At 40.5% G+C, this 26,080-nt stretch overlaps 1 protein-coding gene across 3 annotated transcripts in view; it reads left to right on the top strand.

Moving 5' to 3' along the window:
• fam110b (family with sequence similarity 110 member B) overlaps positions 1 to 4,689 on the top strand; it is a 141,461-nt gene extending 136,772 nt beyond the window's left edge. Inside the window, exon 11 of one of the 3 annotated variants that reach the window (XM_019345843.2) lies at positions 4,637 to 4,689. In XM_019345843.2, coding sequence (XP_019201388.1) covers positions 4,637 to 4,649 — 13 coding nt within the window. In that variant the 3' untranslated portion in view covers positions 4,650 to 4,689. Of the gene's footprint in view, positions 1 to 4,436; positions 4,459 to 4,636 lie in introns of those variants that run through there. The other 2 variants (XM_019345845.2, XM_025900003.1) reach the window with 2 other exon arrangements.
• Positions 4,690 to 26,080: the final 21,391 nt, after the last annotated feature.

Here is a 26,080-nt window from a genome sequence, read left to right as displayed (position 1 = left end):
TGTGTGTGTGTGTGTGTGTTTGTGCAACATTGGCATTTGTTTACTCAGATCCAAGGCAGGCCAAACCTCTGTGTTACAACCTACATACAAAAGACACACATTCACAATATATGGGTACACAAGTCTGTTTTATTTCAAAGTGTTTCAAACTTTACAGCGTTTGCAGACCCAGTGTCCATCATCCCTGCATTTGGCACAGGTGAATTTCTGACATGTTGCACAGGTAAACCTGCTGCGATTGCTGTTGCAGCTCTCTTGCACCTGGCACTGCGTTGTCTTTACAGTCCCTGGCACAGCAGCTGCAGCAGCCTGCCTCTGTGCCAATATTTCCTTGTGCTGCATGAATCGGCAACGAAGTTGCTGAGCTAGAAGACTCAGAAACAATCTTCTTTTGCCTGTCCACCCTGTACATGCCTTGTACAAAATGTAGGCATTCACTGCCGCCAGGTCCAGCATATTGTAGAAAACCGCTACTGGCCACCTGCGTGTTGCTGATCTTACGGAATACATCCGTGCCATTTGGTCCAACACGTCTACACCACACTGTAAAAGCAGAGAGAGAGAGTCATGAGTATATGTTTTTTTCTATAGGCCTGTATAGCACACATCAGAAAACATTGTAGCACTAGTGTAAAATTGTACACACATTCACATACCTTCATGTGGTTATAGTCTGTTATCGTGTTGGGTTTCCTCTTTCTGCCGTCACCGATCGTCACGTCTTGGTGCATGGAACTTAGAACACACACAGTCTTATATGTCTGTGAAGGTTCTCAGTCATCCAGGTCATCGTAGTCAAAGGAATTTGCAAAGAAAAGCGTCTGGACTTCTTTGAGTTGCTTGAAGACGTTTCACCTCTCATCCGAGAAGCTTCTTCAGTTCTAAGGTCAAATGGCCGAGAGTCCCAGATTACTCCCACTGGGTTTAAATCTGGGACTCTCGGCCATTTGACCTTAGAACTTGTTACGGCCTCTGGCCTCAGGTGGCCCCGCCTTCCTCTATAGAAATCACAGTGTTCCAGGACTCATGGGGGATTGGCTGGCCCCGGACCTATGCCCGCCTCAACTACATGCAGATCAGAGTGTGCCAGACCACTCACACCATTAGCTGCTGCAGGAGCCTTGAACACGATGGACCAATGACACGGCTGCCTGCATTTACCGGGGAATACAAAAGGCTGGAGGTCCTTCACTCAGTGGCAGCTGCTTAGGACTGAACATGCAGTTTGCCCTTCGTGCCTCTCTCGTCAACCTTTGTTGAACTTGTTCATATTTCTGAACTTTGTTAAACCCTGGTGTATGCTTGAACTTAGCCTGACTAGAGCTTTGAGCTGCTAGCTGGCTGTGAGTAGAATATTGTGATGCTGGCTCGCCTTAGTTTACTCTTAGCGTTTATTTTGTGTGCCGCCAGCTTTCCTTAGTTAACCTTTAGCTTTTACTCTTGTCTTTTCTTTTGTCTTTATATAATAATTGTTTGCCCAGCGGTCTGTTGAACAGCCCTGTCGGTTTTCTGTTTAAAGTTTGTTATTAAAACCCTTCTTTACTCAGTTTTGTGTTCGGGGCTTGTGTATGTTACTCCTCCCCTGACGCCTAGCAGAGAGGGTCGTAACAGAACTGAAGAAGCTTCTCGGATGAGAGGTGAAACGTCTTCAAGCAACTTAAAGAAGTCCAGGCGCTTTTCTTCACAAACTCCTTTGACTACGATGACCTGGATGACTGAGAACCTTCACAGACAATTGGAATCCTTATTTTAAAAAAACCAAAAAAAACCCTAAGATTTATACTTGAGCTTAAGGTATTTTTAGACAGTGTACTAATACTCAACAATCACTTCATTAGGTATACCTATTTATTACTGCACAGTTATACTATGGATAGTTAAATTGCAGGAAGTGTATTTAGGCATCCAGATGTATTCAAGATAACCTGCTCAGAGTACTCTCTGTGTTCAATATTTCTGAACCCAGTTCGAAATATTTTCCAAAGCCGAATGATCTAGTTTTGGTACCTAAACTCAAACAAATCAAAATGAACCTCATACTAAAGACTAAATGTAAAAATCCTGGTCAGATGTCATCTGTGTTTTCATTATTATGGGCTGGGAGGTCAGTTAAAGGAACTGACCTCCCAGCCAGTTGTTCCTTCAGTGGTGCTAGTTTAAGTCATTATGCAAATATACTGTTTATAAGATTGGGGAAACCTGCAGTCAGCTGAGACTGAAGAAGTCACTTGGATGAGTGACGAAACGTTTCTCCCACTGAAAAGGCTACGTCCAGATGAACGGAATCAACCTTTGGGGAAGGTTTAAAGCTCATTTTAAATTCTTTTATATTCTGTTTAATCTACGGGTAATGCACATTTTGCCAGGAATGGACATCCCAGTAAATTTATCCCAAGGTTATGCTGCAGTGTTCACAAATACAAACTGTGACTGTGGATGTAAACTTAAACAGGACTGAACGTGCAGCTTTCAGGAGATCTAGTCTACACCCCTTGATGACACCCAACCACCTTTAATGGTTTGCAGATGAGGATGCTATTTAAAACAAATTAAGCTGGTCCTAAACAGTTTCTAAAATGATTTAAATACAAAGTCAGATCAACAACAAGACATATTAAACCAGGTCACTGTTTATTTAACAAAACTAAGTGGAAATCCAAAAATACAGAAAACCCACAACTATATCTCAGATTCTACTCTTCATGACAGTACAATTAGAAAACGACCAAATGTGTGTGTGTGTAGAACTACTTTGATTTTGTACTTGAGTAGAATTTTCAGGTATCTGTACTTTTTTGGTCTTCAAACAACTTTTTACTGAATTACAGTAAAAAGTTGTTATTACATGAATATTTGTACTACCGAATCCGTGCATTTTCAAAACAGGTTCGTTACTTTTTAATGTTTAATGCACATGATGGAGGTTTTCATTTCGTATTAAGTGGCTTCAAACATCAAACCAGTGCGAGTCCAACTGGAGGGAATGGTAACATAAATACAATCCTATTGTCTAAATTTCACACTCTATAGGCTTCAGATCGGATGATAAAAGTTCATGAGAATCAGAAAAAAAAAAGAAGTATAGCTCGTTTGGAAGCACTGGCAGGAGAAAGTCTTTTTTCTTTAAAAGAATAAAGCACAAGTTAGGTTTGCAAAGTTGCATTTGAACAAAGCACAAGACTTTCAGAACAATCTCCTTTAGACAGATGAAAGTGATGTTTGTCCAGAAACACAGTATATCAGCCAAAACACCTCACAGCAGCTGTCAGCACATCACTGTGGCTGTAGATCAGGAGATAGAGTGGGTCATTTACTAATCACAGGAGTTTATGGTTTGACGTCTGGATGCTTTACTTCCAAAATAGCCTTGGGCAACACATTAATCCCAAATTGCTTTCCAATGCGTCCATCGGGGTATGAATGTGTGTGAATATTAGAAAAAGCATAGAATGAAGTGCTTGTGTGAACAGGTGAATTAGTAAAGTTCAAGTTTTCTAAAGCACTAAGAGTGTATATATATATATATATGTATATATATATATATATGTGTATATATGTGTGTGTGTGTATACAATAAAGGTGAAATAAAAAGAGTGTTACAACCAATGAAATAGTTTTTTGGGTTTTTGGGTTTCACCTTTGTAGAGCAGGCTATTCTAATGCCCTGAGGTTTAAGTTATGCTCCAAGTAAACAGAAGGTGGCCTGAAACCTTGAACAAATCTAACTTTCTTAAAGAAAAGCTTCTGATAATTCAGAAGACTGGAAAAAAAATCAAATGCACAGTTTTCATTCTATTAACTAGGGAAAAACAAAAGGACAAACGGAACAACATCGTCATTTGTTATGTAGCAGGTTTATCAGAGAACGGGTTAGTCAGCATCTCTTTCATGATGCCAAGTCAAAAGATGACTTGAACGAGTGCTTGTGCCACACTCAAGTTTTGTTGTGAAAGCTATAATCCAGATTAGTGGCCTGTTAAATGGTTAAAGTCTAGGTTGGCTTTATACTTGAGAATAAAGTAATATAGGTTGTCCTTCTAAAGAATTAAGTTAAATTCCACAGTTGAATCATAAGAAACATTATGTTACATATAAACCCTGCCATATGTTAGATCTGGTCATTTTGCTTATTAGAAACTTTATATATTGGAAGTTAACTTTTAACAAGCATGTAATGATTATATTTAAATTAGGTGGTCTTTTTTTAAACATATCTCTTTAGGCCAAAACTGACAGTGCCAATACCACACATTCAGACACAGTAGTAGATGGTGTTTTTAATACTATATGTGTTAGTCTAATTTGGTTGTATGGGGTCTACATTGACCTTCTGTGTTGTAAGTTATAATGATTGCACAGCCATTAAGGATCAAATCTAAAAGCTTCTAAAAATATTCTGTTTTTTCTCCCTCTGCTTGCTTCTTACTGTCTTTGAGGCTCGGGACCAGCACTCCTGTTGTTCAACTCAGTGGTATTTTGGTTTTCCAATATATTAGCAACTGTCAGTGACATTTATATTAATCAGGCTGAACTTTAATCATACTTTAGATCAGCCTGTTTTACTTATTGTTTTATTTGTGCTTTGGTTTGGGGGAAGTTGTTTGTTTACTGATCTTTTCCTGTCTTCTGTTATTAGACTTGAGATATGACTGCACTATGCTGTTGCTGGTGACCACAGTTAATTCTACAAGACATGCTGTGTAAGTAAACAAACAACAACAGTTTGGTCTGCATTTCTTGAAAGATCACATCCCCCAAACTTAGTTTAGAGGGTCTACACTGTATATAGTGAAGTCTGCAAGTTTTCTAACAGCAAAATCTGTTTTGTGCCCAAAATCATTTTGCACATCATTAGAATGAAAGTTATTGGCCATGTTTGCATAGCCCTTTTTAAAATGATGCTTTCATGACATTATTGTGTGTTGGGTGGTGGTCAGGGCTATGCAGACTGACAGTTGGGACATTGAATGTCACCTCTCCGGTGGGGAGGGAGCCTGAGATCGTCTAAATTGGGGTCTGTTTTATACCAAATGCAGAAAAAAATGTTTTAAGAAAGCAATTAAGTTCATGTTCCAAAAAATATGATTGTTTGCTTGCAGGACACCAGGAGAGATGAGTCCTCCGTCACAGATGGTGTGGTCAGTGAAGATGGTCGCCTGCAGGTTCAAGTTCATTGCATCTCCAACCCACATCCACTGCCACTGTACTTAAGGGAAGTTAAAGACTTTCTTCTGCACCTACATTTGGATCACCTCGATCCATGACAGTCATTCAGGCAGTAATGCCTGGACTGGAAACAAGCATCCTTAAAATATTACAACATTCCAGCTCATGTGTTGGAATGGAAAACAAATGTGTTGTTTAAATTAGAGACTGCACTTGTGACAGAACAATAAATATTTTATTCTGATTATATAAGTAATGTAAGTACAAAACAAACTGTGGTAGACCTAAACTTATTTTCAGAATAATTACATCTGAGACTTTGTTTCATTGTAAGATTATAACAGTGATGGCAATATAATTGTTTGTTGTTCAGCAGAACAGTGTCCAGTATGTTGGCTGTTATACTTTGTGTTTGAAAATAAAAGTTGGGCTGATTTTAACATCATTACAAAAAGTGTTGTTAATTATTTTTAATCATATTCAGGTTACCACAAATTGTTTTTTCATTTAGTTGAACTTGAAATGTTTGTCAGTAGGTAAACAATTAGTATTGTACAGTCAGAAATATCAAGTTATTCTTAATACTGCAGACTTGCAATGAATAAGTTGTCCTAACAGTCGTCTTAAGTAAGCTTTACTTAGTTTTTTTGAGGCAACAAGTTTACATATTTTTTTGAGTTCTGGAAACTAAATAGGTTTTTACTCTGTACTCAAAGTGAAGAAGTTGCCTTAACTTAGTCATCTTAAGTAAACTTTACTCAATTGCTTTGAGGCAACGAGTTTGCATAGTTTTTTTTTTAGTTCTGGGAACTAATTAGATTTTACAGTCCAGATATGTCATGGTACCTGGGTTGTTTACCCAGTGTTTTGAGTTTGGACTTTTTGTCAAAGATCAATGTTTTTGTGCAATAACAAATAATAAAAATGAAAAAGTAAATACTCCTTGTTTCTTAATTTTATGCATTCATTCAAGTAAGAGGAATTTTGAGAGCCACCAAAATCCCAGGAGCGTCCCTGACCAGAACAGCACTTTCTGCTATAACTGTTAGCTCAGCAGCCATACACATAAAATTCCAAAATGTATGAATAAAATGTTACATTTGTCAAGTGATTCATTCTAGTCACTTAAAAAACTCCACTTTTAAAACACTAGATTCTTGATGCTTTTTGTTTGCAAATAGCCCATATTAACCTCCTAGGACCTGGCGTCCACATATGTGGACAGCACATTTTGGGTTGTCTAGACCAAAATACAACATTTTGCTCTACATGGGCCTGATATCCACTTACGAGGACATTATACTGCCACTGTTTTATCAAAATTTAAAACAAATGTCCTGATATGAGGATCTCATTTTTCTCAGAAACAAAAATCAGGTTAAAAAAATAAAAATAAAATCAGGTAATTCTTTGTTTTTACATTCATCAGGTCCCAATCAGCCCAAATAGCAAAGAGAAATTAAAAATGCATGCCATGAAAGAATTCGAATCTTTGGAGGTTAAAGCTGGAATTTGGCTGTAACATCTTCAGATTTTCTTGATGGCTGATCTAACGTGAAAGCCCCAAGTACAAATCCATGACCTTCCCACAGTCAGCTTGTAGTGCCTCTTGATAGCTTATTTGTCAAGAATATGTAGTTCAAGTAGTTGCTTGCTGCTGTGGATCTCGATGTCACTGATATGGATTATTGCCAAACATTCAACTTAGAAAGGTATCAGAGCAAGAGAGGCATCAGTGATGGTACTCCATTGCCACTACATTTGATTTAGCGTTATTGAAAAGTGACCAGCAAATTTACATGCTGTTTGAAGAAGAGCTTTGACCTGTTCTCCCACGTGTTAGGGCAGAGTGAAGGCCACAAAGTGAGCACATAAGACTATTAACATAGTTTAATGATAAGGAGTATAATAAATACTAATTCTAATTCCAAAAGGTGATAAATGTAACGCTTGGACCCAGTGTATTTGTTGTTAACTGATGTAGGGATCAGTTTGATTCAGCAACAGATGGACACCAGCCAGAGATAGTGATAAAGTTGAGTACTGAAACTGAAAGTCTTGATAATTCAGCTTTTCTTTTACTTACATTAATTTTTACTTACCTCTACAGAGTATTCATGAAATCCTGTTTGACAGGATGTTAAAATGACAGTGACATGCCATGTCCTATCAAAGACATGCATGCTATGCAGACAGACTCCCTCTCAGTTTGAAGGGCTGGGTGGAGCTCAGGTGGTACAGCAGGTCATCTACTGTTTGGAAGGTTGGTGGGTCGATCCCTGGATCTGCATGCCAAGTGTCCTTGGGCAAAATATTAACCCCAAGTGAATGGTAATTAGAATGCACCTTTAAGTATAGAAAAAGTGTTATATAGAGTGCTTTGAGTCCTCTGCCAGCACAACTCGGCACTTTAGTAGATGTTAGCCAGACTAGTGGGTTTCATGTATACGAGCTTCAGGTTCTGTTCCAGCAGGAAGGTGTTTTTTTTTTCCTCATCCATCATCTAATAGCACAAGCACATCTAACATTTTATATAGTGCGAATCATGAAACATTAGGTGTGAGCTCCACTGAGTCCTTATCTGAACTTTGAAGAATCACTGAGAGATAACATTTAGTAACAGAAGACAATGAAACACCCTGCAAAGAACTGTGCAAAGTTCTTCAGTGTGTTGAACAACTTACCTTCCTATCCTGAAGAACCGTGGGCAACTGTGTGCAAGTATACCAAAGAGAACAGGCTCTGTTTTAAAGGTGAAAGCTGCTCACACAACAAATGTTGATTTAATCTAGCTTCTTTTTTTCTTTTTAATGTGCCTTTGTCTTTTAAATTCCTGATAAAAACAGCAGCAGGCAGTTAGACATTGGAGAGAGAGTGCATATGGGAGAGAGCTACAGTAGGTATGACACCTGCACTGCTCCCTTGTAGTGCAAATAAAATCATTTAAACAAAAAAAAAGACCATAAATAGATCATACACCAAGCCCAGTCCAAGGAATCATCACATATAACCACCAGAGATGGTCGTAATGAGAGCGATGCTGTCAGCGTTCCTCTGCTTGCTGATGGCGTCCCCTGGGTCTGCCTGTGGACCCGGCAGGGGATAAGGGAAGCGTAGGAAGTTCATTCCAAGTGTGGCTGAGAAAACCCTGGAGCCAGCAGGAAGTGTGATGCGAGATCACCCACAACTACAAGTAAAGTTAGGTTTAAGCTTGGTCTCACAAGTGCAACATTTTCATTTTATCAGGTTCATCTACAAGGTGATGGAAGAAAAAGAAAAAAAGAATGTGACGCAGTTATAATAATATTTAATGCTGCAAACTTGATTCAGGTAGGAACTGTGGTAGACAGGCACAATACTGCAATCAAAAAGGGACAAATACAGGAAAACTGGAACCATTGGCAGCTGCTGTGTATTAGTATTTATTATAGCTCACAGGAGAGTCTGATCATGATGAAAATGAATCATTTACTTTGGTCTTGTGGACTTTTCATGTTGTGTTCATTTCTGTAGAAATGTTTCCAGTATTTCCTGTGTTTTCTTGATCACTTAAGGAAATTAGTAGGGTAGATTGAGGTTGTGACACTTTTTACTCTTGTATAATTTGCTAATTATTGAAACATCCTTCAATAACTATTCCTTCCTTACATCAAAGCTCAAGGTGATATCTTTCCTGGTAATTGTTACAATAGGTGTGGTTTCACCTTACTACCTGGTCACTCCTCAAGTGGCAGGCAAAGGGAGAGGGTGAGTAGAGCTCAGATTTGTTCCACTGACCGTCTCATCTGGTCCTATTCTCATCACTCTTGCATTGATTGCAATGCAACTTTTGCTGCCATTCCTGTTAAACCAAACATTCCTGTTTGCTTTAATAAAATCAGCATCCGTCAAAGGCAAGTGGTTTTTAGAATGGACTCCCTGTGCATTATTCTCTGTATGGTAAATGAACTGATTGTTATACAGCACAGGCTTGGTTGTTTGATAACCAAGCCTCTAAGTTTAAGATTAGCCTTAAAACTTTCTTTTTGTTAGGGCTGGATCTGGTGACCCTGAATCCTCCCTTAGTTATGCTGCAATAGGCGTAGGCTCCTGGGGGAGTCCTATGGTGTGAGTGATTTTCCACTCACCTTTTTTCACTTACTATGTGTTTATACGCCACTCTGCATTTAATCATTACCTTCTATTTTTTCTTGCTCTATTCCACAGTGTGTCATTGTTCTTTCTCCCTCCCCTCACCCCCAACCAATTATGGCAGATGGCCCCGCCCCTCCCTGAGCCTGGTTCTGATGGAGGTTTCTTCCTGTTAAAAGGCAGTTTTTCCACGGTCACAGGGGGTCATCTGATTGTTAGTTTTTTTTGTTGTCTGTATTATTATTTTCAGTATTATTGTAGGATCTTTATCCTACAGTATAACGCATATTGAGGTGACTGTTGTTGTCATTTGGCACTATATAAATAAAACGGAATTGAAATGAACTGAAAAAATTTACTTTGCATGTGAGTTTTCTCTGATACTTCCTCACTTTGAGTCTTTCCCTCCACTTTGCTCGTCTGCCCTGCACTGGTTGCACTAAAGCACCCTGTCACACATTCACCCATGAAAATGAGTGGATTTTTCTGTGCTCTGCTGCTTGCCATCTCAGAAAGTTATGATGTGGTTTCACTGGATTAAAACCTCATGCCTGGAGTTCAACAACACTGACATTTACCAGCAACAATGCATAACTTGAAATGTATGCGGACCAGTGGTTTGTTTGTTGAGCATTATGTTATTTTCCATTTTATCTTCTAATTTTTAAACCAAAATGATTAAAATGTGGGCTGGAAACCAAAAATGATAAGCTTAAATAAGAAACAAGGAGCTCATTTCATTTTTCCCTTTTGGTCTGTTTGCTTTGGTCTCTACTCTCTCACAGTGGTGATTGTATTCCCCAACCTCGGCAATTAACTTGCTGCAATTAACACCCACTCGAGCAGTGGATATCACCACCTCAGACCGGAATAAGAGCAAGTATGGCATGCTGTGCAGGCTTGCTGTGGAGGCAGGCTTTGACTGTGTCTACTGTGAGTCCAAAGCCCATATCCACTGGTCTGTGAAAGCAGGTAGGTGAATGCTATCAAACACAAGGCAAGCTGAACTACAAAAATCAACTACAAAAAAGCCAGGACAATTAAGTGACGACCTTAACCTTTAAGTCCTTTAAGTTGTAAGCTGAGAAACTGCAATGCACTGTGTATTCTGACATCTTTCTATCAGAACCATCATGAACCATTTTCCCAGTTTGAGCTCATCTATTGGATTGGACCACGTGGGCTTAAGTGGTGCTTGGCCTCTGGTTCACCACCCTTCCTTCCTTGGACCACTTTTGTTAGACAGACCACTGCAGACCAGGAAAACCCCACGAGAGTTTCAGTTTTGGAGATGTTCTGATCCAGTCATCTAGCCATCACAGTTTGGCCTTTGTTTTCTTAAACCCCTCTACTTGCACATTTTCTTGCTTCTAACACATCATTTGAGGACTAAATGTTCACTACTCACTAATATATTCCACCCACTCACAGCTGCCATGATGAAGAGATAATTACTGTTATTCGATTTACCTGTCAGTAGTCAGAATGTTATGCTGGATTTGGACAACGACACCACAATCACTTATCTGTTTAGTGTAACGAATGAGATTGTAGATACAAGCAGCTGAAAAAGCTTTCTTCCAAGGGTAGCTGGGCTCTCCCTTAGAAATAGTGGGGTGGCTGTAGAGGTAGTGCTTGTGAGAATGGGTGTGACTGGGTGAATGTGGTGTGTTGTATAGAGCACTTTGAGTACTTCGGGAGAGTAGAAAAGCGCTATATAAGAATCAGTCCGTTTACCATTTACCAAATAGGGTGAGGTGTTCAGCAATCTGAGAGAGGCCACATCGAAAGGAGGTGGTTTGGACATCTGACTGAGGTGTTTCAGGCATTACCTACCAGAAGAAGGCCCCTGGGACAGGCCCAGGACCAGAGATGGGCAGTAACGCGTTACTGTAATCTGATTACTTTTTTCGAGTAATGTAAGGGATTACTATTGCAAAAACGGTAATTAGATTACCGTTACTTTCACGTAGGAACGCTGCGTTACTGCGTTACTAAAACCGTGATTTTTTGCAAGAATGTCTCATGACAGTGACGTAAGCGAGTGCCACGTTCGTGACAACAGCTGTCTGCAGATCAACTACGGATAATATATCGAGTGCGGGAGAGAGTATGAGCGTGCAGCGTTTAAGTACTGACCTTACTTTGAGTTTGATTCCATAAAAAGTGACAAAAACATTAGTGTCCACTGTTCACTGCGTGGGAAAAAAACTTCTTTTTAAACCCCTAAACTTCCAAGCAAGCACTGAGTGCGCTATGACGTAATGTGAAATTCACAGAGAAACTCGCGGATTCTTCCACTGACCGCTGTGGCACATCTGCACCAGGGTAAACCTCCGCCTGCCCCACTCCTGCTTTACAGGTGAAAATAGAGCAACAGGACCGCTAGTCTTTGATTTTATTTATTTTCTGCTGTGTTTTACTTGCATCTATTTGAAAGACTGAGTGTAAACACAAAAACATATTTTATTTTATGTGCTGGAATGTGCAGAAAATAGGTTTAAATGTTAAACAAATTTCTTCCAGTCAGAGAATGTTGCATATAATTAAGTTTTTGCTTGATGCATAAAGTTAAAAGATTAAAACTAATAAAACAAGTTTTAAAAAGAGACGTTTCCATTTGATTACATTTTGTATGATGGATTATGCAGAAAAAGTAGAATTGGGCTGAAAGATCTATCGCTTTATCACCTATTCAGGTTGTAAATCGTGTTTTAAAAAAGTAACTAAGTAACTAAGTAATTAATTACTTTTGAAAATAAGTCATCAGTAAAGTAACGGGATTACTTTTTTGGGGAAGTAATCAGTAATTAGTTACTGATTACTTTTTTCAAGTAACTTGACCAACACTGCCCAGGACACACTAGAGCGATTACGGCTCTCAGCTGGCCTCGATATGCCTTGGTGTTCCCTCAGATAAGCTGGAGGACGTGGCTGGGGAGTGGGAGACCTGGACTTCTCTGTTTAGGTTGCTGCCCCTGCGACCCAGCCACAGGCAATCAAAAGAAAATGGATGGATGGATGGATAGAAAATGGATTGTATAGTTCAGGGGTCGGCAACCCGCGGCTCTTTAGTCCTTATTTTGCGGCTCCGCTTGGTTTGGGAAAATAGAAGAAGTATTTAGCTGAAGTGCATTTTATTTGTGTTTAGTTCTTTTTTTTTAACTTGTAGTTCTAAATTGGAAGATTATTGTGATTTTGAAATATAAAAATAAAATGATATCTTGTTATTTTTTTCATTGCTCAGAATAAGCGTCACACTCGCGGAAGCCGGTGTACCCGCCGAAACGCCGTGCATTTATCGAGACTTTCAACCCCAGATAGGCCAATTATGGATCTTCGGATCCACATTATGTCGGCAGCTGTTCTCCACCGTGAACTATGTTAAAAACAAACACCGCTCACGCCTCACAGCTGACAGCTTACAGTCCTGCGTAAAGATGAAAGCCCCGATTTGCAGACGCTGTGCGCAGAGGTTTGGGACCAGAAGTCTCATTGTAAACATATCACGGCAGACCCGACGATGTTTCCATGAACACGCTTTTCAGCATCTCTTTATTGACCACTTTTCACACACGGTTGCTGTACACATACAGCCGGCTGTAGCGTCTCAGCTCACAGCCCAACAACACAACAGCAGAGAGAGCACAGGCTTTAAGGCGGCGAGGCGTGATTGCGGGTGCCGCTCAGGTGCGTCCGACTCCCATGCAGCGGCACTGCAGACCACGCCCCGCCACACACATTAACAAGGTAAAATAGATATTTAGGCAGAATTTTGCAAATATCTATTTTTTTTTTTTTTTTAGCAGCATAGAGCTTTTTTTCCAATTACTTTTTAAAAGTCAGCTCAAGGCTCCAAAAGCCCAAAGGTGATATGAGGGTGGCGGCTCACAACAGTTTTTGTTTGCTACATGGATCATTTTAGTTCAGCTGGGTGTCTTTCCTTTTGTTATATTTCTTTAAGAGTTCAAAATATGTTAATTACATGAATAAAATGTAATTTTCTCTGTAGCACTTCATGGATTACATAAGCAACACACCTTAGTTGCTCTGTGGATTCTTAAAAAGCAGTTAAAAACCTTTGTTCAAACAAGCCTTTTGTTGATCTACGTATTTTATATTCTTTGCATTATTTACATTTGATCTTTTACATTGTGTATAATGTCTATTGATTGTATTGTTTATTTTAATATTTGTGTACAGCGCTTTGTGACTGCCTGTCTGTGAAAAGCGCTTAATAAATAAACTTTACTTACTTACTTTAGTTGTCCGCACAAAGCACAAAAAACAATATATACAGTGTTATCTTCATTTTAGATTTCAAAAAGTATTTGCGGCTCCCAGTGTTTTCTTTTGCGTGGAAACCGGGTCCAAGTGGCTCTTTGGGTGTTAAAGGTTGCTGACCCCTGGTATAGTTTAAGATTGTATAGGTGAGATTTTTTTCAAACTTTTGAGGCGGTTGGAAATTACCTGAAAAATCAAGAGGCTGCAGAGGTACCATGTAGTTTGCTAGGATACCCAGCAGATGGGGCTGTTTACTGGCCTCAGAAGTTGTGTGCTAATACTTCTCTGATTCTCATGTCAATGCAGACAGCTAATGTTACATAGTTTAGGTGCCATGCACCAACAAAAACAGAAAAATAAAATTACTGCATTTTTATGCTTTTAAGTTAACCAACACACGTAATTCACATACACACTTGACACTACAAATTCTACACAGTAACAAAATTTTATCTTAAAGAATATCTAAAGTACATAAACTCATTCTAGGTCATTTCATGTGGAAGGAGGAGGATACAAAAGAGAGGTCTGCAACATCTGAGGAGTAGCCATTGGACTGATTTTATTGTTAATCACAAGAATGTGATTTTAAACTGCAAACTACACACAAGACAGAAATACCTTGGCTGACAATGAACACCTGAAGTACTTGCATGCTCATTTTCAGCTATGCTGTTGGCTTTGTGTTAAAACGTAAACACTCAAAGGGAGCGTGTCCTCATTAGATAGGGATTTAGGTAAGTGTGTGAGACTGTAGGCATGTTACACATGATCCAGTATATGAGAGTAATGCATAGTAATGAGAAATGAATGAATTTGTCATGGGGTGTGGTTGGTGGCTCAGCTGCAGAGGAGGGGTGGAGCAGTGGGTTTAGGGCATGGTGTCTGGGGGAGGCTGATTGTCACAGCTGGTGAACATCATCTAATCATGCCTTCCACATTTTAGTAGCCGCTGGGAAGAGGAGAGAGTCCGAAGAAGCTGATGGAGCGACGACTGGAATGGTGCGAGGTCTTGGGAAAAACAGACATGTGTGAAAGAATTAAGCACAAAGAACACAGGCTTAACACTGAGTTGTGCCGGTCCTTTTACAGCGGTGCCAAAACCCGGCCGGCATGTCGGAGCCTCGTCCCGCGCAGCTGTCGGAGTCACTGGCACAAATGGTGATGTAACTTGCGGTAATGCAACAGGTGCAGGCGCCGGTGCATCGTAAACAACTGGAGGCGGTGCAGGGCCAGGCCGAGCGGCAGACAGAGGTATTGGAAAACTCCCTGTGATGTTTCACCGGATGGTGGAGGGAGATGACACCTAGGAGAAGGAGGTCTTTGCGCCCATGGTGGAGGTGTGCTGGTGGCCGGAGGAGGAGTGGGCCCTACCCCTTCTTGCCGCTCCTGTGGGGAGAGGCCCGACTGCCGGCCATGAGCCTCCCTGTCATGGAGAGGACCTTCAGGGATGTGGAACGAGTGGTTGTGGAGAGGCTTCCGGCTGGAACGGCGGAGTGGGTCCACTTTCACCGTTTTCTCCTGGAAATTGCTGTAGAATTGGCCGAGGACCACCTGTCAGTGCGGCTAGAAGGCTCACAGGGCAGCTGAGGGTGGCGATCGGATCAGTTCCTGATGGAGGTGGGACAAGTGTTCTGCGTTGCTGGCCCTCTGACACCCTCCCCCAGAGAGACGTACTGGGTTCTGATAAGGTGCCAAAGGGTATACGCCAGGCGTTGGTGGACTTGGGCTGCATGCAGACCCTGGTACACAAAATCCTGGGTTGTCTAGGGGCATTGTTGGAGGCAGAGTGGGTGGAGGGAAAAACACATAGATTGAAGGCTGCCCTTATCCTGTGGTTGATGCACTCCTTATTTTTGGGAACATATTGTTCCAGATTTGGTAGATTAATAGGGCAGTGCATGGTAGTGCGTTTGCAATTGGTAGGGACGTGCAGGGTTTGTGCTGTGCTCAGCAGTGACGCAGTCGTCCGACACTGAGGAGTGAGGAGGCAGTGAAGACAACTCACTTCATGGAAGATTTTCCACTAGAACAGACTTGTGACGACACCCTATGCTCAGCTCAGCCTAGTTAACTAGTTGGTAATTCCAAAAGCGCATTTGCGCCCGTTACCATTAATGTAAGTCCCATTTGAGCACATTGGCATGGACCTTATCGAGCAAAATGTAGCACAGGCGCTGTTTCAGGTCATCTCCCTACTTGGCATCCTGAAAGAGCTATTGACTGACCAGAGCACAATGTTCATGTCTCACAAAGTAAACGAACTGTATGAATTACTGGACATTAAATCTGTTTGGACCAGCATCTACCAACCTCTGACATGTCCATGATTCATAAATTCACTCACGAAGATGAACGCAACTGGGATTGCTGGTTAGACCCTTTGTTGTTTGCAGTGCTGGAGGTGCCCCAGGCCTCCACAGGATTTTCTCCCTTTGAATTACTGTTTGGCAGAAAGCTGTGGGGGGTGTTGGACCTGATGAAAGAAAGGAGGAAGGCCAAACCTACCGAAAAATGAAATTCGGTAGGTTGTGGATCTGAGAGCAAAGTAGCAAATTTTGGGGAGGCTTTATGTATGAAAACAGACCCGTTCATTGACAGTGCGCCTTATAATCCGGTGTGCCTTATGGTCCGAAAAATACAGTACATTAGTCGGAAATTGTCAGAGCGAGAAGCCCAGTATAGCAACGTGAAGAAAGAGTGCCTTGTGATTTGGTGGCAGGTCAACTCTGTTGTTACCTCCTGGGGTGCCCTTTCACCCTCTGTTCAGATCCTCTGTGCAGCCCTGCTGCAGTGGCTCCATTGCATGAAGGATGCCATCACCCAGATCACACGGTGATATCTGGCTCTGCAGCCTTTTAAGTTCATGGTGGTCCATAGACCACGATGAAAAGAGGGAAGCCACATGCAAACTTCACAGACAAAGGTCCCGCTGACCAGGAGGTTTGAACTGGGGATCTTCTTGCTGCAAGGCCACATAATAATAATATAGAAAGATGCTTTTCAGAATCGTACATGACATTAATAAACTGGTTTGGGTCCTTAGGGTTCGCTAGAATTTACTAATAAACAGCAATGCCAAGTCCTGTTTCTCCTCGGCATACCTCATCAGGTACATGTACACAAGCTTCTTGAGTTCAATATTTTCACTGGCAACATTCTTTACCACAGCAGAAAACAACTTGGAGGCCCTTTTGCCCTTGGCAGTGAGACCGAGAATTCCCTTCATGGCCTCCAGTGTGAACGATTCCTTGTTGCTCTCCAACATCTCTTAATTTCTTCATTCTTTTTAAAGTTGGTGCTGAACAGCTGAAGGCAGCTCCGGTGCTCAAGGAGGTCGGGGTGCTCTCTTGACCCGCTTCCACTGCAGCCTCCTCTCCTCCTTGGTCGTTGTATGAGTACAAAGTCAAATATTGCATCCAAAATATAATGAGGTTGAAGTAGAAAGCAGCAAAATGCAGAAACAGAAATACACTAAAACTCTGCTTCAGTAAAGTTCTTAAATATAAATGTACTGAGTGAATGTACACAGTTACATACCACTTACATAGATACGACTTATCTATGCTTTCATGCCATTTTGACAAAACATATAGTTAGGACTATATGACTATATGAATCCTAGGTCTAGACTGCTGGAGGCCTCTCATGATTCTTTTTCACACCTTTTTCACTTAATAGGTGTTTACACACCACCCTGCATTTAATCACGAGTTATTATTAATCTTTGGCTCTCTTCCACAGCGAGTCTTTGTCCTGTCTCCCTCACTTCACCCCGAAATGACTGCCCCTCTCTGAGCCCGGTTCTGCCAGAGGCCTTTTCCTGTTAAAAGGGAACTTTTTTCTTCCCAATGTCACCAAGTGCTTGCTCATAGACCATCATATGATTGCTTGTGTTTTCTCTGTGTTATTGCAGGGTTTTTACCTTACAATATAACGCGATTTGAGGAAGCTGTTGTTGTGATTTGGTGCTGTATGAGTAAAACTGAATTAAATGAATTGAATTGTGGTGGTGGGATCCCATCTTTACAGCAGAGAGCCTTAAGAGCCCTGTGTTAACTCTGGATTTTGTCAGCCATTAGGGCTCCTCGCAGTCTTTAACAGACTGACACAGCCTCCAAGAAACATATGGAGGAGACTGACCCAGCTGAGAGGATCTTCCTGCCATCAGCAGGTTTCTCTCTACAGGAAACTGACAGATGATGGAAAAAGCCCTTCAACTGACATGGAAAAGCACAGTGTCCAGATCCCATCTCAGTACTCTTCACTCTCCCTTATGCCCCCAGATCATCACTTTCCCTGACTTTCTTCTTTTACTTCCTCAGCTGTTTGGCTCTGTTCCCTGTCATGAACAGCAGTGCAGAGGTGAATATAACGTGAATAAGGAAATTAGCGGCTAGACAAAAGAAACAAACAACTTATTATACTGAAGTGTTCAGTATAACACTTAATTGGAGTGTTATACTGAACACTTAATTGGACTGAAATGATTTTTTGTCAGCAGTCTGTGTTTGCCCTATGACCATGCCACAGTGCATTAAGCCAGCTCCCAGAATAAAGGCTTTTTTCAGGGCATGAGCAGAAGGATACATCCTCATTTTTGTTGGTATTCCATAAAAGGGTCCACTGACATTCATTCTCACTGTAACCTCTCCCAGCATGCACAGCACCCTTAAGCTGCAGTATTCTGGAAAGGTGGTTTCACATGATCACATTAGCTGTTTAGAGTCTCCAGACCATTTGAAAAGCTCGTCCTTGGACTGGGGGAGGAAGCATGTATGTATAAGAGATGCAAAACTGCTGACAGACCTCTGGAACCAAGGCCAGATATAAGTCTCCTTTTGTTCCCCAAACACATATGTTTTAAAGCTACGGACAGTTTTAAAAACGCAAATATTTTTCTTATTAATTTATGATTCATTCAGGACCAGTGATTGCGATCAACAGAAAAAAGCTGTAAATGAGCTTGAGTAATGCCTAAACATTAGGTTAAAAGAGAAATGACTGTAGTGGCAAACAAGTATTATAAAACTTAAACATAAAATCAATAAAATAGACAAAAAGAAATGACATTTTCCTGATGATGAATAATATAATTGCAGAATACACAGAGCGCTTTTCATTCCCACTTCTGTTGGTTAGATCTCGTTAGCTAAGGCACTCTGTGGCCGAAGCACCACACTGAGCTTAAATGTGTACGTGTGTGTGTTGGGCTTGGTGTATCTCTGTAACCTTGATGAGCAGCATATGGCCTGATATTTTTATATGGTAAGCCCTCAGTACACAGGCTTAATGAGCAACCTGCAGAATGGACCCCCCCCCCACATATGTAGATTACAGATATGGCTACCAAAGAAAAGCACTCTGTGGACCACTCACTCTGTGCTAGGCTCCTGACAGCAACAGAGCTTGATGGAAACTGGCAGCCTTAAAAAGCTCGCCACTGGGGCTGACAGTGCCCACTACCTCAATGTTAAAAAGGTCACCCAGCAAAGTGGAAAGGGACTGGTATCTAGCTCTTCTGAGACAGACTCCACACTACAAGCAGAGCTGGACTGGTAATATGACAGGTTATGAGCTACTGTGCACCCACCCTAAAAACCGTGTGGAAGAAGTGGTTGATAAAGTTGGGCAGGCAAAAGTAAAAAGGTGGTGCTGAAAAGCTAAGAGAGAGAAAATAAAAAGAAACTAGAAATAGGTTTAATAAGGAAATAGATGAATGGACATAATTAGAAAAGGATAAGTAAAATGAATGGCTACTTAAACCTATTTATTCAGTTTCACTTGTTTGCATGCACTACTCAGCTTTATCATTGTGTTAGAGAATTAAGAAATATTCGCACATATTAAACTTGACCATCTTCTCTGTTCTGACTATTCTTGGTGGGTCATCTGGACCAAAAATGCCAGGGCTAATATTTTTGTCCCAGTCCTGATTAAGTTGCACCTTACAAGTGACCTTCATACACAAATTTACTGCTAGACATATACACTTATACATTTTATTCTTTACATCTTTCACATCCACATCAGAATCGCCAGTTAATCTCACATGCACACCTTTGCTCTGAAAAACATTTGGGCATTTGGGAGCTTACTGCATTAGGAAATTCACTGCATGTATATCCTATATCCTCTAGTTTGTATTTCTCACCTAAACACATTCTGTTCTTGTGCTTTTCACATATTCTTGAAGGATATTCAAAAGTCTTGTTTTTTCCTGAAGCTCCGCCCCTGGGAGCCTTCTGGAGAGAAAATAACTGCAACTCCTCCATTTTGTCTCATTGGAAACTTCAGTTATTCAGTCAAACTAATATAAAGATATATATATATATATGTGTGTGTGTGTTAATCAGTGTTGGGTAAGTTACTTTAAATTAGTAACTTAGTTACATTACTAGTTACTTCTCTAAAAAAGTAACTCAGTTACTTCAAGTTACTCGTTACTTTCAAAGTAACTAGTTACTAGGGAAAGTAACTTTGGTTTTACTCAGAATTCTCTTGTTAATGTGTTGCTTCTGTAACTGGATACCCAGCAAGTTTGCCAGTCTTCTAGCTTGCTTACTTGCCACAAGTGCACTGTGCCACCTACCAACAGAAAGGAAAAAATAATGTGCACATTTCCACGAGAGAAATCCCACGCCTGGACCGTCGTTGACCGCCGCCATGATTCTAGCCTGCTTTTTACATCCAACACAAAAACTGCAGTCGTGGTGCTTTTGATTGTACTCAGAACTTGGAAATTCTGCCTTCTGAATAGGAAGATGTAGGTAACACCAGACTGCAGATGAGCTGCATACAGAGCTGGACTGGGACAAAAAAATCGTCCCGGGCATTTTGACTAGAGACCGGCCCACCATTATAGGAAAAATCATAAAGCCTTTGAATGAAAATAAACACTGTTGTGACAGTGATGCACACTGTTCTGATGGTATATATGTATCAATCTATCAATTGTTTGTTGTAAGACTCAGATAATTATTTTTTTAAAAGCGAGACATTTTAAATGAGAATAATAAAGAAAAGTATTTCCTTGTGCCCCCCTTTCTCTGTTAATGCCCTACCTGGCCCCCTGGCAAAACTTTGCTAGACCCGCCCCTGCACAGTTACCAGCTGTCAGCTACACAGAAACAGATCCTGGTGTTATTTGTCTCTCAGAAACAGCTCATAACTTCCCTTCAACTCATCCATGTCACCTAAAAGGTAAACCTGTTTCTCCATCACCTGTTCAGCTCTGATGATTCAGTAAGGACATCTCCTGGCATGTTTCCCTCTCACCAGATAACCAAACCGATATCATGACCAGCAGCTTTACAGCTGTGGCTCCAGCAAACATCAGCTGATACTAGAAATTAATATTAAATAAATTCTAACAACAGCTGATCAAGCTTAAACGTGCTGCTGTTGTTTAACGCGACATCCGCTGGTTTCCTCTTTCTGGCGCAAAGTGAGCGATAAATAAACAAGAGAGAAAAGCCGATCAGCTGATCATTGATCAGTTTCGTGATTGAAGTAGAAACGGGAGAGGAGAGAATGAGAGAAGAAGAGGCAGCTGTGCAGCTTCAGCTTTGTGTCTTTTTCATTGTAGCTGAAGTCCGGGACAAACTGTGTTCCTTTTCACCTCAGTACGAAACGCGTAATATTTTCTCTGAATACCAGACGATTCTGTTTTTTACGGGACGGTTGGCAACTCTAATAATTAACCGTATGAACAAAATAAAGTTCAACATCAGTAACATAGCACCCACCCAGCTGTATAGAAACTCCGTCATGCTAGCTAGCACGCAGTATGAAAATGTCAGCATACCGAAAATAAACTCCACCTAAACTTGGTTTATATCTGACCCAGATAGACTGCAGGTCATAACTTCTTACCTGAAGTTCAGTTCACCTGACACGCGGACCGGCGGCCGCTTCGGGTCTCTCCTCTTGCCTCCCTTTTCCGTCATCCACCTGCTGGCCTCCACCACTTGCTAATGTTATTGAATCTGTGGAAGCTCCACGATAGCCACCACACGAAGTAACGAGTAACGAGTCTATCTAAATCCCAGTAACGAGTAACGCGTTCCTGGTTTTGGCATAATAACTAGTTACCGTGCTCGTTACCACAATAATAACGTAGTTACTGTAACGCGTTACTTAATAACGCGTTAGTCCCAACACTGGTGTTAATGCAGTTATAGCGTTAACGTTAACGTCATTTTAACCAGATTAACGCTGACATTAATTTGGTTAAAATGACCGCATTAATGCCGGAAATCTCCGTTAGCGACTTCGCGGGGTTAGCTCGTTAACACGCTGTCCAGACTGTGTCTGCTTCTGCAGACTGTGACACTTCAAACCAACCACAAGACTTCTCAAAGAAGTCCTACCATTAATTAATGCTTCAATCTTAAATATGATCATGTACCACAGGCCTTCAAGCTAGCACTAGTTAAACCTTTACTTAAAAAGCCATCTCTAGACCCAGCAGTCTTAGCTAATTATAGGCCAATCTCCAACCTTCCTTTCATATCAAAAATCCTTGAAAGAGTAGTTGTCAAACAGCTAACAGATCATCTGCAGAGGAATGGCTTATTTGAAGAGTTTCAGTCAGGTTTCAGAGCTCATCACAGCACAGAAACAGCTTTAGTGAAGGTTACAAATAAGCAATTACAGTTTAAAAAAAGAAATGATGCAATCAATTTATAGACCAAAATATTTTCTAAACTTTTGACTCATCAAAGTAGCCACCTTTGGCAGATATAACAGCTGAACGATTGAGCCCGACTGGAGTGTCTGCATCATATTATGAGCTATGTTTAGAGCAGAAAAGGTAAGACACAACCTGACATTTATTCTCTGAGATGATCTGTTATGTTTTTAAAACACATTTTGGCACATTCACTGATGTTATTTCCAAATGTGAATGCACAACACATGTTACTGTGGTGGTGGTGCGCATCATTCCTCTGTATTGGGCTGAGTAGAGTTTTTTAAATTATTATTTTTGATATTATCTACCGTGACTGTGGTCAGATTAAAACATGACAAATTACCACCTATTGATAAATCAATTCTCGAGAAAATAACATCAGCATTTCTGGAAGACACTGTGGGTCTCAGCACAGACACAGAAAGATGAGCTGTAACTTTTTTTTTAAGAGTCCAAGTTTTTTTGTGTCGACCAGATAAGCAAAGAAATATCCATTCTTAGGAGCACATTTATTCTTTGCTTGTTTTCTGTCAGGTGCAAGCAGAATTATAAACCCCAATAAAGTAAAACATTCCTGAAAGAGGTGCCCTTAAGCTTGTACTTGTTGATGTGGTATAAAATTTGCAAGTTTATGTCTTTTTATTTATATGTTTATTTGTAATGCACTGTGTGGGGCAGGCAGGCCAGCTTTACTGCTGGATTTACCAAAAAAAAAAAAAAACAGGAAACACAAGAAACACACTGAAACACACACTGACTAAATACAGGCAACAGGAAGACAGAGAAACTCACAGAGACATGACTGGGGAACAAGTGAATAAACTTGGAGACAGCGACAAGACTAGGAAGACACAGAACAAGGGCGAGAGAACGTGGGACAGAGAGAGAGAGCGCGGGGGACAGAACTTACCAACTTACCATACATGACAGACTACACAGAGACATGACTGTGGGACAGACAAATTAGCACAGGGAGAAGACTGGCTTCACTGAGAGACACCAAATACTAACACGGGAAACTCGGCACAAGAGGACAGGGACACAGAGGCAAGACCAAGAGACTTGACACAAAAGGGAACTCTAAACTGAACATCAGAATCTCAATATTCTGCAAAAAATAAACAACAAGCTTAACAAATTCAAAGCCCTGGGTCAAACACCCAGGATTGTGACATTATAAGTCCTTTACTTGGTTCCAGACCATGTTTGCAGGTGAAAGAATGAGACAAAAATGTTGATCAAACAGAATACAAAACTATGATAATTATTGTCAAATCTTCCCATGTCCTAATGTGATACTACTAAGTCTGATAACAGCACTGCTAGCATGTTTCTCATCTTATTGACATTTCAAAGTACTTACAGTGACATGTCTCTTTGAGCTTTTGCTTGTTCTGTTAGGCCACTGTCACACTGGGATTGAATGTATCAGTCCTTACACACTGAGGATCATCTGCTGGGGATCTCTAGCTAATATTGTAGGTTCTTATATGTACCTGAGATGACAGAAGATAAAGCCAGTGGGGATGTGTTTTTAAATCTCCTTTCTTTCAGATGCCCATTAGGAGGAAACAAGAAGTCAATAAAAACACCCATCTGCTTCTTTCCTTAGATGAGTTAATTTTCTCAATTCCTAGTTTTATGTCTTATTAACTAATAAGACTAAAAATAGTCTTATTCTAAAACATGTCTTATTAACACCACTAAGTGATGTCCACTTAGTAAATTATGTAAACATGTAAACAACAATGTAAACATACATTTGTACTACCCTCAGTGGCATACTTCACTCCCCAAACCTACCTCTTAACTCAAACCCAAATTTAAGCCGTCAAAAATGATACTTTCTTTTCCAGTGTGTGCTCACTCTTATCATCTAAAGCTCAGTTCAGTTCTGTTCACACAAAGATGTATTTATGAATACACACACACATCTCTACAGATTTTTGCTGTGGCAAAGCTGTTCATGAAAAGATTAGCAGGAGTTTTGAGCACCTGCAGGATTGAAAGCATGCTGATGACCGTGACAGGATACTGTCCCTATGCCACATGCAACGCACAGTATACTCACTCATACACGCACGCAGACGCACACATGTGTGCAGGCTTCAGTGAAAGGTGAAGGAGTGTATCAGATTATTGCGACAGGCAGTGAATGAAGATGTTGGGCTGTTCAGCCATGGTGAACTTTCACACACAGACACACACACAGACACACACACACACACACACAGTCAGCAGATTGCAGTGATCTGACTGCTAAGTCTGGAACAGTGTACAGAACGTGGAGAATGTGGGACATGTAGTGTTAAATACTCCATGAAGGAGATGATTTCCCTTTGAGCCTATAGTTGGTTATAAGCTCAGAGATGCAGATGGTAAGACTATCATGACCTGCTGTGCTCTCAGGGATCCAACGCCAGAGCAACAACACAGAAACACAGAAATGTGATTATTAACTCTTAAACACAGTGCTTGCAGTCAACTCCAGTATCTCCAGCCAACAGACAGAGATGTCTCTTTAACATATCTAAGAGTGGATAATAGTATTCTGATAACCATACTCAGATTAATGCCAGATAAGGCTGAAAGTAACTGTGTTTGTTTGAGATCACTGTGGTCAGATCAGTTGATCATAGAGAAGTTGTGGCTGCTTTTTGCACCCGAACAATGAAAGCACAGAGAATATTAGCATTTCATCATAATCTGGTTAATGTACTGCATTGTTGATTATCAAAAGGAGAAGCCCAATGCAAATGGTCTAATAAAAGGTTAGTTTTGATTAAGCTTTTTAAAACTTACAAGAACGCAAATGTCCAAAAATCTAATGCAAACAAAACAGGAACCAAAGAAAAAGTGGAAATGGGACATGGGAAAGAATAAAGGAAGGGAGACGAGTAAAAAACATAAGACACGATTTGCTTAGCACTTTTCTAGTCCTACTGAAAAGTGAGCACCAAGGCCACATTTAACCGTGCAAACATACAGTGTTTTATTTTATACTTTCTAGGTATTTTTTCTACCTCACATCAATAGCCAATTTAGAATTACCCAACTTGTCTTTGGACTATGGGAAATAGAGTATGCAGAGGTCATCCACAGAGCCACAGGGAGAACTTGCAAACTTCACATAGGTGCACTATTCTGCTGGTTACAAAAGCCACTTATAAAATAAGACTGGAAGTAACAACAAAGACAGGGACATAGGTAAAGACAGGGAAGATAAAAAAAAAACTTGGAAAAAACACCAGAAATTAGCCTAGGAGAAAACATGCCACAGACAAGCCAACATGCATGAAACAGTAGAGCACATTGCATAAACAAGTAGCGTTGTGAAGCCTGCTTTAAAAATGTAACAGTTCATAGTATACTACCCCATAAAAATATTTAAATTAACTTTTAATATTTGATTACTTTTGAATTTTGAATGTAAGACTTGAAAGTGAATAGTAAAGCAGACGTGTCCTCTAAATTCGGGACATATTTACCAATGAAAACAAGCTGTATTGTCTACACAGTGTCATGCTACATCAGCTTTCTGAATTCACAAGGATACTGACTTTATATAGCACAGTAACTGAGAACTGACCCATGAAATTTGGTGGCAATTCTTGAAATTTTTATATTTTTCCATTTTCAAAATAGTGCAGGGAGTTAGTCAGCAAATGTAAAGGCTTTGGAAACAGCATTTACCCCTTAATCTAATCTAACAGTGGCATCAACATGATTCATAAGAAGAACATACTGATTAAATGTTTGCATTCAGTGCTGGAGTCCAGTATCTTACATTCCTATCAGAAGAAA

Source organism: Oreochromis niloticus, linkage group LG18 (assembly GCF_001858045.2).
Source record: "Oreochromis niloticus isolate F11D_XX linkage group LG18, O_niloticus_UMD_NMBU, whole genome shotgun sequence".
Classification (NCBI taxonomy): domain Eukaryota; kingdom Metazoa; phylum Chordata; class Actinopteri; order Cichliformes; family Cichlidae; genus Oreochromis; species Oreochromis niloticus.
This window is presented reverse-complemented; position numbering and strand designations above follow the sequence as displayed.